Source organism: Drosophila albomicans, chromosome 2L, assembly GCF_009650485.2.
Source record: "Drosophila albomicans strain 15112-1751.03 chromosome 2L, ASM965048v2, whole genome shotgun sequence".
Lineage (NCBI taxonomy): Eukaryota > Metazoa > Arthropoda > Insecta > Diptera > Drosophilidae > Drosophila > Drosophila albomicans.
Window position 1 is genome coordinate 18,552,202 of NC_047628.2, and position 12,382 is coordinate 18,564,583.

The 12,382-nt window shown below is 37.3% G+C and overlaps 1 protein-coding gene across 2 annotated transcripts in view; it reads right to left on the minus strand.

Annotated features, from left to right (window-relative positions):
* Positions 1 to 12,382, minus strand: part of LOC117563690 (putative neural-cadherin 2) — a 159,041-nt gene that overhangs the window by 46,750 nt on the left and 99,909 nt on the right. The window contains exon 2 of one of the 2 annotated variants that reach the window (XM_034242134.2): positions 5,521 to 6,289. The exons of the other annotated variant lie outside the window; for it this stretch is intronic. Coding sequence (XP_034098025.1) covers positions 5,521 to 5,572 — 52 coding nt within the window. The 5' untranslated portion in view covers positions 5,573 to 6,289. The remainder of the gene's footprint in view (positions 1 to 5,520; positions 6,290 to 12,382) is intronic. 2 annotated transcript variants of the gene reach the window in all.

A 12,382-nucleotide genomic window follows, 5' to 3' on the forward strand; every position in this document is an offset into this window, starting at 1 on the left:
ACGAGCTTGAGCTGTCGACTAAATGAAAGTAATCAGGTCGTTGGCTTGGCTCGCTTTCCTTTTCTTTATAACCAATGAAATCTAATTTAAAACTTAACTCGACCTTATTAAGTTTTCGAGGGCGGCAGCACGTGAAGCTTAAGAGCAGCAAAAACGAAAGGAAAAATGAGAAATGAGCAAAAGTAAATAAACGCAAGCAACTCTTTTTTCGAGGCAGCCCAACCAAGCGTAGGATTTCTGTAAATAGAGCGAAAAATAATAAACACCCCAAAAATGTATTTATAAAAGCAACGTGTTTGTTATACACTAAATAAATACCTAAATAAATAATACCAAACACACACTCGCACCTATGAAATTGAATTTATTTGCTGGGTAGCGTGACGTTATTTTGACTTAATTTTTGGCACTCCAAAAAAGAAGAAAAACAAGAATGAAAGCAACAGTCGAGTGTGCTCGACTGTGAGATACCCCCAACCCATTGTGATTAAAAGGAAAACATTGCTGTAATCATTTTAAGAGATACGAACTTAATACACCCCAAAAATACTACAAATAAACAGAAGGATATATTTCGTATATTGTTACCCATTTTTAATGAAATCAAAACAGTGCGGTTATATTTTTAAATTATATTATATTATTATATACATTAATTTACCATAAAAATAATAGTAGAAGGAAGAAAATACAAAGTAGAAGGCTATATTTGGACGTTTTTTGGCATTCAAAAGTATTTATTGAATGTCTTCTACAATATCAGGAGTCTTAAATATTGTGCTTATTATTGTAAGTACCGAAAATCAAGACTTTAGCTTTAAAATTGATATATAAAGGCACAAGTTTTTAATACTCTTCTACAGTATGGATAGCGGGTGTAAAAAAACTGTAGGTTATTTGGCAGCTGGCTGAGCGAGCTGCATGTTTAAGTGGCCGTTTTTTTGTTAGTGTTAAATTGAGCAGCAAACTGAGCCTGGCAGCCAGTCAAAAGGACTCACTTTAAACTATTAACGTGCCGCACGTGAAGAGCGCCTTCCGTTACACCCCCATTTTGGGTTGGCTCTTCTCGCTCTTCAGCTATTTATGGTCGCATAACTGGCACACTAACACAGCAATAGCAGGTAACCTTAGCATATGTCAGTCTATGAATGACTGCCAGCAACAAGAGCTTCTGTAAACACACACACAACACACACAAGCTCACATTTGTACACCTACAAAGTGTTCTCTATGCTGTGTGCTGGTTTTTTGAGCTTTTTGTCAGTTGCTGGAATAAATATTTTTCTCTATTTTTCTTTAGTTTTTTCAGCACTCTTTTTTGTTTAGTATGTGTGTGTGTGTGTGTGTATAATTTAGCAGCGCCCCGCGTCGTAAAGTGGCGTCAAATGTCAGAGCTGCTTAAATCAGCCATGGTAAACAAAAAGTATGTTGAAAGTGTGGGCAGATGGAAAAGCACAGGAAAATAGATGGGAAAAAGAGAGCGGGATGGAGGAAAGCGAGTAGTTTACTGAGACGGAAGCTACGTTTTTCCAAAAGAGCAACAAAGCGCATCACATTTAAGGTGACAGCCGGTTGGGGGAAGGAGGTCAAACATTGTACAACTTTTTGGGGAAAAAGAAAATATTTTTCTTCGCTTTTTTAGTTCTACTCCAACTTGTTGTCGTTTGATGTTTTGCCAGCCGCTAGTCATGTGATGTGTGTGTGTGTGTGTGTGTGTGTGTGTGTGTGTGTGTGTGTGTGTGTGTGTGTGTGTGTGTGTGTGTGTGTTCATTCATGCATTGAATCAAAAGAAAACTTTCTTGTGTGCTAAAAAGTCTAGCACGCTTTTGAGTTTGCAGCAGCTGATTAAAAATTGTAGTTGATTAAACGTGGCATTTAGCTAATGAGATCAGTTAAGTAGAATTTAAAGTAATTAAAAATTAATCAACTTCTAAGCAGCTATAAATATGTATGTATTTGAATTAAATACGATTATGCAATCTAATGCTATTTAAATAGCCTAGCCGCCAAATATTATTATAATTGCCATATTAATAATTCAGTTGTATTTGCTTTGACTTCCTTTCAAGTCGTTAAGCATTTGTTTGGCTTTCATTTGCAATTTGTATATCCCACACGGTATTTTCTTAGGTAATTACCAAGCCCAGGCTGCATGATTTATATACGAAAATTTGGATTTGGTGAATCAGCAAAAAAAAAGAAGGAAAATAAAGCCGCAAAACGCAAAAACCTCACTTTGCTTTGCGCACAAAATACGAGTAAAAACACAATTAAATCCATTTAATAAACTCGTTGAAACCAAACCCAATGTTATTCGAAATAACGCCCTTGGGGCAACTACAACACAACAACCTCGGTCTACTTGGCCGCAGCAACAGTGCAGCTCATTAACTTTGATGCCGACCGCTATATGATTTTCACGTTGTTTGTGATGGGAAATTTCAATTAGGCATCGCATTGCGTTGCTTTGCGTTGCGTTGCTTTCCCTTGCGTTGAGCGACCCGTAAATATAAATAACATCTATATACGGTTTGTTTTTTTATTTTCATATTTGTATTCATTAGCCGTCAACAGCAGGATGTACCAGCACATTGCCAGTTAGCCAAAAGGATAACATCCGTTTGCCGCTGCCACTCTGCCATTGCCGGATGTGACCTGCACTTCAAAACTGAACTCAACTTAACTCGACTGGGCTGCTGCTGTTGCTTCAGCATCGGCTTTGGCTTTGGCTTCTTCTGCTGGCTGCTGTTAGTGAAATGTTAATTAAACTTATGGAAATGTTGCCCAGCCTTACGTTTTTTATTTTATGCTTTACAACATCAAATTCGCTGTTGCCATCTTAACCAGGTTGATGTTACGTTGCCCTGACTAATTAAAAAGTGCGCGGGCACAGCAATGAATAAAAAAAACATAAAACTGAAAACTGAGTTGCAGTGACAGATGGCAAACAAAACGCACAAAATACGCGAAAAAAGAGAAAAACATTTCAAATCCATAAAAACAAAACAAAAACAAAAAGATGGCGTACAAAAATATGGCGCATGATAACGACAACGGCAACGGGAACGTCAACGGTTGATGAGTTGACAAATATTTTGACAGGCATAATGAGTTGCTGCCGCTGTCCGTGTCCGCGTCCCTGTCAAGGTCCTTGCTCATTGCTCACCGCTGCTGCTGCTGTTGTTCATTAACACAGCTCGAAGAGCGGCCTCAAATGCGAGACTGAAAAAAAAGGAGAATCAGCGCAGCGTCGGCAGCGTGTTAATTACGACCTATGTCCGTTGAGGGTCAGCCGCAATTAAAAACTTTTTCGCTCGCTGATTATAATACATGCGGCAAGAATTCGCATTTTTACTGATCTGACTGACTTTCGACAGTCGCGTGAATTGCGCTTTTTCTAATACCACTTATCCTAAGGGAGAAGGGCATTATATGTATGTGTATGTAGCATTATATGTATATGTATGTAGCAAGCAGAATGAGGCATAATATCGTTGATCGAGTACACTAAACTGTATTTTTCTTACTTGATTGGTACATTTCAGTAATGTATGGTATATTTAAAATGTATATCTATATACTAAGTATATCCTTTGGTATATGTTCTGTACATCAAAGTGAGTAACGAGTATCTCGCAGTCGAGCACACTTAACTGTAGCTTTCTCACTTACTTCTTTGGCATACTTCAGTACTCTGTGGTATATTTTCAATATGGAATTGCTTCCAACCAAACCAAAATAGACCAAAATATTTGATATTTTTTTTTTTTATTTTTAATTTAGAATACTTTAAAAAACTGAGCGGTATAGTTTTGTTTCTATTCAAAATCGGCAGGAGGTATCTCATAATCGAGCAGACTCGACTGTAGCTTTCTCAGTTGTTTTATTATATAATCCGGCCTGCTGCTGTTCACGTTTAATAGCTCAGGCGAAAGCTCATGCATGGCTTTGATAAATATTATCATTAACTTTAACTGCCTTAAAGGGTTCCAAAAAATGTGCCTGTAACTCGAGGTGAAAAACTAATTAAAAGTCTCTGTGTCACACACATGTCTATCAACTTTAACTCGGGGCTAAATTAGTTGCATTTATTTGAGCTGTCAAACTCAAAGGAAAGCGAGCGAAACCCTTTGACTTATAAATAGCACAACATAACTCGCTATCAAAACAGAGCCTATGCCTCGAGCATTGACAAGTTGACACATTACGCATACGCAGCGTAACCCCTACTATATGACATACGCAGCTAATAATAATAAGTAGTTACACACACACACTCACGCACTTGCTGTCAAAACAGGCAGAAAGTTGTGGGCAATAATTTCTTTTTCGTTCTGTTTTTTCTATTTTTTGCATATCGAAGGCAAAAACTTATGTCGCAAACTGAAACTAAATCCAAAATACATGTGTAAACACAACGTGGAGATTATCATAAACTTGGCTAATTTATTACACAATGTTTGTCGCTCTTATGCAAAGCCATGTACGGGAGGGAGGGAGGAGGGAAGGGCGTTAACTGCCTTGAGGATTAAAATGTTTGTCTGTTGACAAAATGGGAAAAGCAATAAAAGCATATAAAATACAATAATATTTGTGTTTGTTATATTTACTTTGTCTGTTATTTATTCATTTGCTTATGTGCGTGCACTAAAACTAATTAGTAAATTAAAAGCGTATGCTAAAACCTGTATTTCAGTTGCGACAAAAGCTTTGACCTCGCATTTTATGCAAACAGATTTGCACTTGACCTGAAGGCAGGATTAAACGACATGAACAATATTATGACGAAAATTATTTGTGCGAACAAAACTATAAAGCAACAATATTTTAAATACTATAAAAGGTATAGATAATAAAAATTAATACAATAATATTAAACCAAAAAGGCAAAAGTTGTAAAATGAATTCAAATAAAATCGTTACACAGATAATTAGTGAGTTTCTTAATACTTTCCTTTTTAACAAAAATGTTGCATTTTTAAGTTAAATATATTATATTTTTATTGTTTTTTTTTTTTAATATCACATTTACGTTGGTTTTACTTACTAATATTCCTAGTCTTATATTTTTTGTATTGTTAGTTACTTTACTACTTCTATCTTCACAAACTTTACTCATAAACTCCATCAAATTATGATACGATGTAAACATAAACCCTTTCTTTATGGCACTTCAACATATGACAGTCATTAGCATAATGACTGCTGTTTGCTCTCTGTTGTTCTTGTTGTTATGCCTATGTTTTTAGCTAGTCTTAAGTCCTTAGTCCTTGGTTCTTATATTAATGCAATGCCATTAAAATGAAAAGCAAATAAAATGTTCTACATTCAAGTTGAAGTCGCACTCGGCAAAAGGCACTCGCACAAATATAAATGCATATTTAAAAAGCTTCAAGACTCGCAATCACCGGGGTATCATTAGTTTGGCTTACAAAAGCACACATATCATGAAATTTTAACAGGTGTAAATAATCATATATGCGCACACACACACACATCCAAATTGCTATACACACTTACCCAAATAGGTGCTATTTGTCAGAACCCAAAAGATTTTTAATGGATCGACCATAACTACGCAGGCAAACGCTGTTTATGTGAAGCTGTGTTGCTGATGCTGCAGTTGCTGCTTGTTACTTTTTGCTGCTGCTATTGCTGTTGCACGGCAACAACACCTTTGGAGCGAAGCAAATTGCCGCGTTGCCTTTCGCCAGTCTCCAGTCGGTTGTTTACTGCCAAACCTTGTGGCAGAGCCAGCAATTAATTTGTTGTTGCCGCTGGTTGTTGTCGCTGTTGTTATTGCAGTTGTAGTTGCTGTTGCTGTTGCTATTGCTTTTGCTGCTGTTATTATTATTGTTATGCCGAGGCGAGAAGCTTTGTAATTTCACTTTGGTGCACTTGCTGTGAATGATTAAATGATAAATGCAACAACTGCTCCTTCTGCTCACTTGCTGTTGTTGGTTAGTTTTCTTCTCTCTTTGTTGATTTCCACTAGTTTTAATGATGATCGTTGTTGTGGGCCAGCTGCTTCTGCTGTTGCCTTTGAGGTATTTTTGCAATTTGCGTTGTGCACTTTTATGGCGTTTGCATAAATCGAAATGTTGCGCGTTTCTCATAGTACTAAGCATATACAACAATGCTATGCTATAATTTTATTTCACTTTATTTTGTTTACGTTTTTTACACATTTCTTCAAGCGAGTTTACAGAAAGCATCATCACATTTGTCTGTCCATTATTTTAACGACTTTAGAGTTGAGCTCAGATAATTAAAATTGTTTTGCTTTACACTGTAATTAAATTTTATACTCGATTTATGTCAACGTCAGCCGCAGTAAAACAACATTGTCAAAAACTTCTATTGTCATCACGATTTAGTCTATTATTTGGCAGCTATTAAAAACTTATGACAATCTCATGAACTTTAAATCAGCTTTTGTCTGCAGTGTTTTTGTTTGTCCACAGCAGCAATTTAAGCAATTTATTTTCAATTTCATTTTAGAGTTTTTTCGGTATTAAATTGGATTAAGCTGCTCTCGTTGAGCGTATGTGATATATGATGTACTTGTGTGTGTTTTTTTGTTGGCCCTAGTAGAAAACTTTTTGCCAGCACAAAAAAGTAGGCAATGGTATTTTGAAAGTTTTCGACGCTAGAGTTCAATCTTTGGCTAACAATCTGTGTTTATATTTGTTATTGCAAAATGGTTGCCAAGGTTGTGGCGCTGCAAGGTAACCTGGGGCAAGGTAAATATCAACCCAGGATTTTAAGCAATTAGTGAGCAGCTGGAAGGCAGTCAGAGGGCTTTTGCTTAGAAATTCTCAATCGCACTTCAAACAGTCGCTTTTGCTGCTGCTGCTGCCCAGTTGGTTGTAACAACACAGTTTATGGCCATTAGCGCAGTTAGGGCCAAACAAAAGGCGCCAATTAACGCAGCTAAGACTTAGGCAAATGAGTTGAAGGGAGAAGTGAATGCTGCTACCATTTTATCCTTGCCTTGCCAGCAGCCTTGACCTTTATCTGCAGGCGATTGACAACAGTAACAGCAGCAACAGCAGCGAAGAGAAGCGCACCAGCTGCTGCTGTTGCTGTTGTCTGTAAATATTTAATTGTTTATGCCATCGTCTAAGCACACTTCAGCCAAGGTACTTTTAATGGACAGCCAAAAGCGTCCTCCTCCACACTTTGAGCTGAGCGATTAAAGCTTACGCAAAGTAATTAGTAACTCAATTGCTTTCTCCCCCTTTCGCTTTCGCTTTCACGCCGAAAATGCGTTGAGTGCTGCATACAAATGGCTTCCGTTATTGGCGGTTTTCTTGGCCTGCTTTTTGTTGTCCCAGCCTCAGTCATAAATTATGCATAGCATATTGCCGAGCATTGCGAGTAATGTCAGTAATTGTGCGACACAACAAAAAAAAAAAATGGAAAATGGAAAATAGAAAAGCATTTCACTCAAATCAATTGGCAATATGACAGCTAAGCTAGAGCAAGTTTTATCAAATTTTGCAATGTGCCAGTTGCCAGTTGCCAGTTGCCAGTCAATTGAGGTCAGAGAAATTAGCGTCAATTTTTCATTGAGGGCTTAAGCCTCAAACTGCGTTCCGTTTCTCAACTTATGTAAATTTATGTGGGTTCAGCTGTCGCGCCCATCAATGTAAGCACATTTTGCAGTCACAGCTTAAAGAATGCTTAAGCAAGCTTCTTGTTGTCCCGCTCACAAAAGTTCATCTTGCTCATTTTTTAGCATTACTTTTGTGTGCAAGCGCATAAAAGAGAAGCTGCACAAATTTTGAAATTGCACTTTTCCGCCAGAAGACAAAAAAACGAAAAACGAAAAGCGAAACGTGAATGACCGAAAATAGTTGGAGAACCTTGCGCTACTTGCGCCGGAAATACAAAAGCATAAACTTTCCGGCCAGCAAGTTACAAGTAAGTAACCAACAGAGTCCGAGTTCTCAGTTCTCGACATAAAGCGCAAAATGTAACGGAAGTTTAATGGACATAAACTTGCTAGCTGATCCCGCTAAAAAAATAAAAGGATAGTAAAGAAAACTAGGAAATACGCCAAGTAAATTAAGTTGTTCGAGTCGAGGCAAACCTTCGCACAAGAAATGGAAATGGAAATATTATTTTACTTCAATGATTTCCTACCCTAAAAAGAAAAATATTAATTACCGCAAAATATGGGAAGTGGGAAATGAGATTGCGCATTTCAAAGGGACAAAACAACAAAGTTTCACTCGCTTTTAGTTCTATACAAATTAGCGGCCAACATTTGTTTTTCTTGTTGTTGTTGTTGCGGTGAGGAAAAGCTGAGCTTTTGCCTTTGCTTTGACAGTGCTGTAAATTATTATGCTTGTGGTAAACATTAATCCTATTATATTTAGCACAACTATGGTATTGACTTTGAAGTCGACTGTGCTTAATTATGCTAAAATTCGCATTAATTAAATTACAATTTCAAATGGCTGCTCAGAAATGTAATCAAATGCAGCACAATCGAATAAGTAACTAAAGCCTTTAAGTTTTCAAATTGATACAAATAGTATATGCATTTGATGTCAATAAATGCCGAAATACATTTTAAATTAGCTAGGAACTAAAACGAAAAATATTTTCAAAGGAATATCAAGTTATGTGAATGCCAATACATCAATCTGACACTTATTTCATTTTAGTTGATAAGAAGTTTTGCTTATTTAAATACAATTTAATACAGACTTGATATTTTATGTTATAAGGACAAGTTTAAACTGCAAGATTAATGCGGATTTTATATATATGTATATTGTAGAAGAGTATTAAGACTTTGTGAATGCAGGAAATGTATGTTATTCTGCCTTTTGGCAGAAGGAATCATCTCCGATCCTATGAAGTATATATATTCTTGATCAGAGTATACAGCCTATAGCCATGTCCGTCTATCGTTCCGTCCATATGAACACGTAGGTCTCAGTAATAATAAGAGATAGAGATTGGCTGGAAAAATGGTATATTTTGTACTCAATGGTATATTTTAAATGTAGTACAATATCAATATACCAAAGATTGTATTCGGTATATTTTACTGAAATATACTTTATTGTGCTATATTATAAAAATGAAATACTACTTTGCTCTGTGTTTTTAATATTTTCTGTATTTTTTGCTATATTTTAAAAATAAAATACCACTTTTTTTTATCTCAAAGTTGAACACACTCGATTGCCAATTTCTTATTTATTCTAATCATTTCCATACTAATGTTAAGAATTTATTATTCCATCTTATTCCATCAAATTATTTATTTAACAATCTTTGTATTTGTTTATGATAATGATTATTAAAAAGCTTTAGGCATAGTTCTTAATATTTCCCCAGTTGTGTTGCGAATCCACATAAATAAGCAAATACAATTTTTAAGTCGTTGTTGCAATTTGTTGAGAAAATACTGGAAAAACTTTGTAGCAACAAGCTGCAAGAGAAAAAAATTGTACACATCCGTAAGCTGCTTTAAGCGACAAAGTTGTTGCAAGCAACTCAACTCAAAAGCATGCGTCTACAAAGTTGTTTTTGCTGTTGGTGTTGTTGGGCAAATGACAAAAGTTTTTGGCTTTGTTTTCTGAACTGTTGACGTGCAATTCAAATGAGTTAACAACACAAGAAGTGACCTACATAAGCCACGCAGCAGCAGTGGCAACAAAAGTTGCACACAAAAAAAAAAAGACATGAAAAAGTGGCGTCACTTGGAGTTGCAAGCAAAAAGAAAGAAAAAACAACAAGAGTGAGTTGAGAGGCTTAACAACATATGTTGAAGCGACGACTCTCTGTGGTTGTTGCCACGTTGCACGGCTGGAAGGCTAAAACAATTATAAGCAGCATATCCGTAAAAGTGGCAGATTGCCTGTTGCAGACAAAGGCACGAAGTGGCCGCTGTTGTTGTTGTTGTTGTTACGTTCATCCGTCAGTTGTTGAGGCAACAACGACAAGCAGCCGCACGTCGTCGAGTGTTGCACGTTTGCAAATGAAGCACTCAAGGGCCTGGCTGAGCTGAACAACAACAACAGCAACAGTAACAGCAACAAATTGCAACAGTTTGCGTCCGAGCAACACTTGGCGGTGCATCAAATGCGCTTAACTATTCAATTAGCACAATGGAAGTGCTGCACGTGCCACGCGAACAAACAAACGAAGGGGAGACAACATCAGCAACAGCAACAGCAACAGCAACTGCAACAGTAACAGCAACTGTGTGCTCACAAGTTGCAAGTAACTTTCGCCCTGCAATTTGCAACAAAAGTTGGCGCTCTGGGCGGTGCCTGCATTCGAAATGAATTGCCGAAATTGGGAGACGAAGAAATATTCAATCGCTCTACATTTGGCCGCGAAACAAATTCGCAACTTGAATAAAATGTAATTAATTTGTTTAGCCAGCGTAGGAAGTTGCCCCACAACTTTGTGTGTGCTGCGCCAACGTAACTGACAACGCAGCACAAGCCGAGACTACATTGAAAGAGCCTAGCAAAAGGCTTATGCCGACTTGCATTAATTTCAGCTGTAGCTTGAAACTCGGCAGAGTGAGGAGAGTGAGCGGAGGTACAGCTTGAGTTGAGGCAAAGGCAAACTTGCAACCGACCGACGAGTTGTTGAAAGCTCCAAATGATTTTGCCTTGCCTCAAGAGTTGGCATAAACAAGCAGCTACGCTTAGGCTTAAAGGATTTGTTGGGCTGCCGAGCAGCAGCAGCAGAGTATTGGTAAATTAAGTTGTGGCAAGTCGGCTCTTGAGCCCACCAAATTTGCACAGCAGCAGCAGCAGCAACCGGGAAATGTTTGGAAGGGGGAAATGCGAAATTGCCAAATCCGAAATGAGAATGTGAAGCGGCATTTATGACGTCACAACACTTGATTTGGTTGCTTGGCAATGCACAAAGTATAGCACATGATGGCCTGCTAAGCTAAGCTTAGCGATTAGTACCTAATTAATATTAAATAACTTCAATTTAAGATACTAGAAAAGTTAAAAAAAAAAATACTAATAACACAGAAATTAATTTGTGGTTGTTATTGAAGTTTTATTACTAGCATTTTTCACTGTCATTTCGATTTAATTAAAACCAGCTCTACTTTCAAATGTTATTTCCTTTTTTCCTTTTCCTTTTTTTAAGTTTAAGCTTTGCTATTGTACTGCCACTTCAAAAGGTTCAATGCTTTATGTTGATATAGCGACATCAAATCGCATTACACAATGTGCGAGAGCGAGTGAGCTTTGTATTTAAGCTGCAAACAGCAGATGTCATAGATACGGAGAACGTGGCTAAATGTCGACACGTGCTGACAATTTGCTCAAGCTACAAATTAATTGAACTTGTCTCATTAACAATGCGCAAAAGGCGCCAACCTAATGCTCTATCGACTTGAGCGTGACATTCAATAGCAAATGTTAACAAGCTGCATTTAGAACAGAATAAATTAAAGTAGTTATTTATAAACTAAGTTTATTATGATGATTGATCGACTGCGTACAAATCTTGAAGAAGCCAGAGCTAAGGAGATGACTAAGATACTGTAAATGTATTTATAAATATTACAAATATTATAAATTCATAATACTTTACTTGACGATAGAAAAACAGTAACTTGAACTCAAAAACTAAACTTGAGGATTTGATTTAAAGATTGAATAGGTTCGGAGATGCTTCGTGTTATATACATTTCTGGAAGGCACAAAGTCACAAAGTGCTATCCAATAGGTAGTGGGTATACAAAAAGAATAAGCTTCTCGTTATTTATATATATGTATGATCGCAAATGGATGTAAGACATTAAAATAAAATTGAAAAATGTATTAACAATCCTATTTAAGGTAGAGCATTTAAATGCCATAATGAATTTATTGCTCTGATCTAAATTTCTCTTGAGTAAGATGAAGGTAGAGAGAGAGTTAGAGAGTGGGCAGTGAAATTGTCGCCATTCGTCAAATACTTGAGTACTCTGGCAGAAGCAGAAGCAGCAGCAGCAATAGCAATGACAGCATCCAAATAACTAACCACAAGTGCAAAGCAAACAGACACTCAGTCACACTCACACAACACACACACACATAGAGAGTGAAAGAGAGATAAAGGTGCAGGAAGTGAGTAAATAACATTTTAGCTTCAGCCTCTCATTCAGTCATTCAGTCAGCTCGTCAGTCAGTCAGCGAGGACCTTAAATGTCCGTGTCTGTAGTGCCGTTGTGGTTGGTGGCATCTTCGCTGTTCGCTTGTCACTCCCGTGTCTCTGTGTCTGTGACTGTGTCCCTTGTCTCTTTGGTCTCCTGGTCTCTTGTGTCTCTGCCGTGTGTCCTGTGTGTCGCAGTGAAAACAGGGGAAAAGGTCCTTATGCAACGTGTCGAGTCGTCATGTCG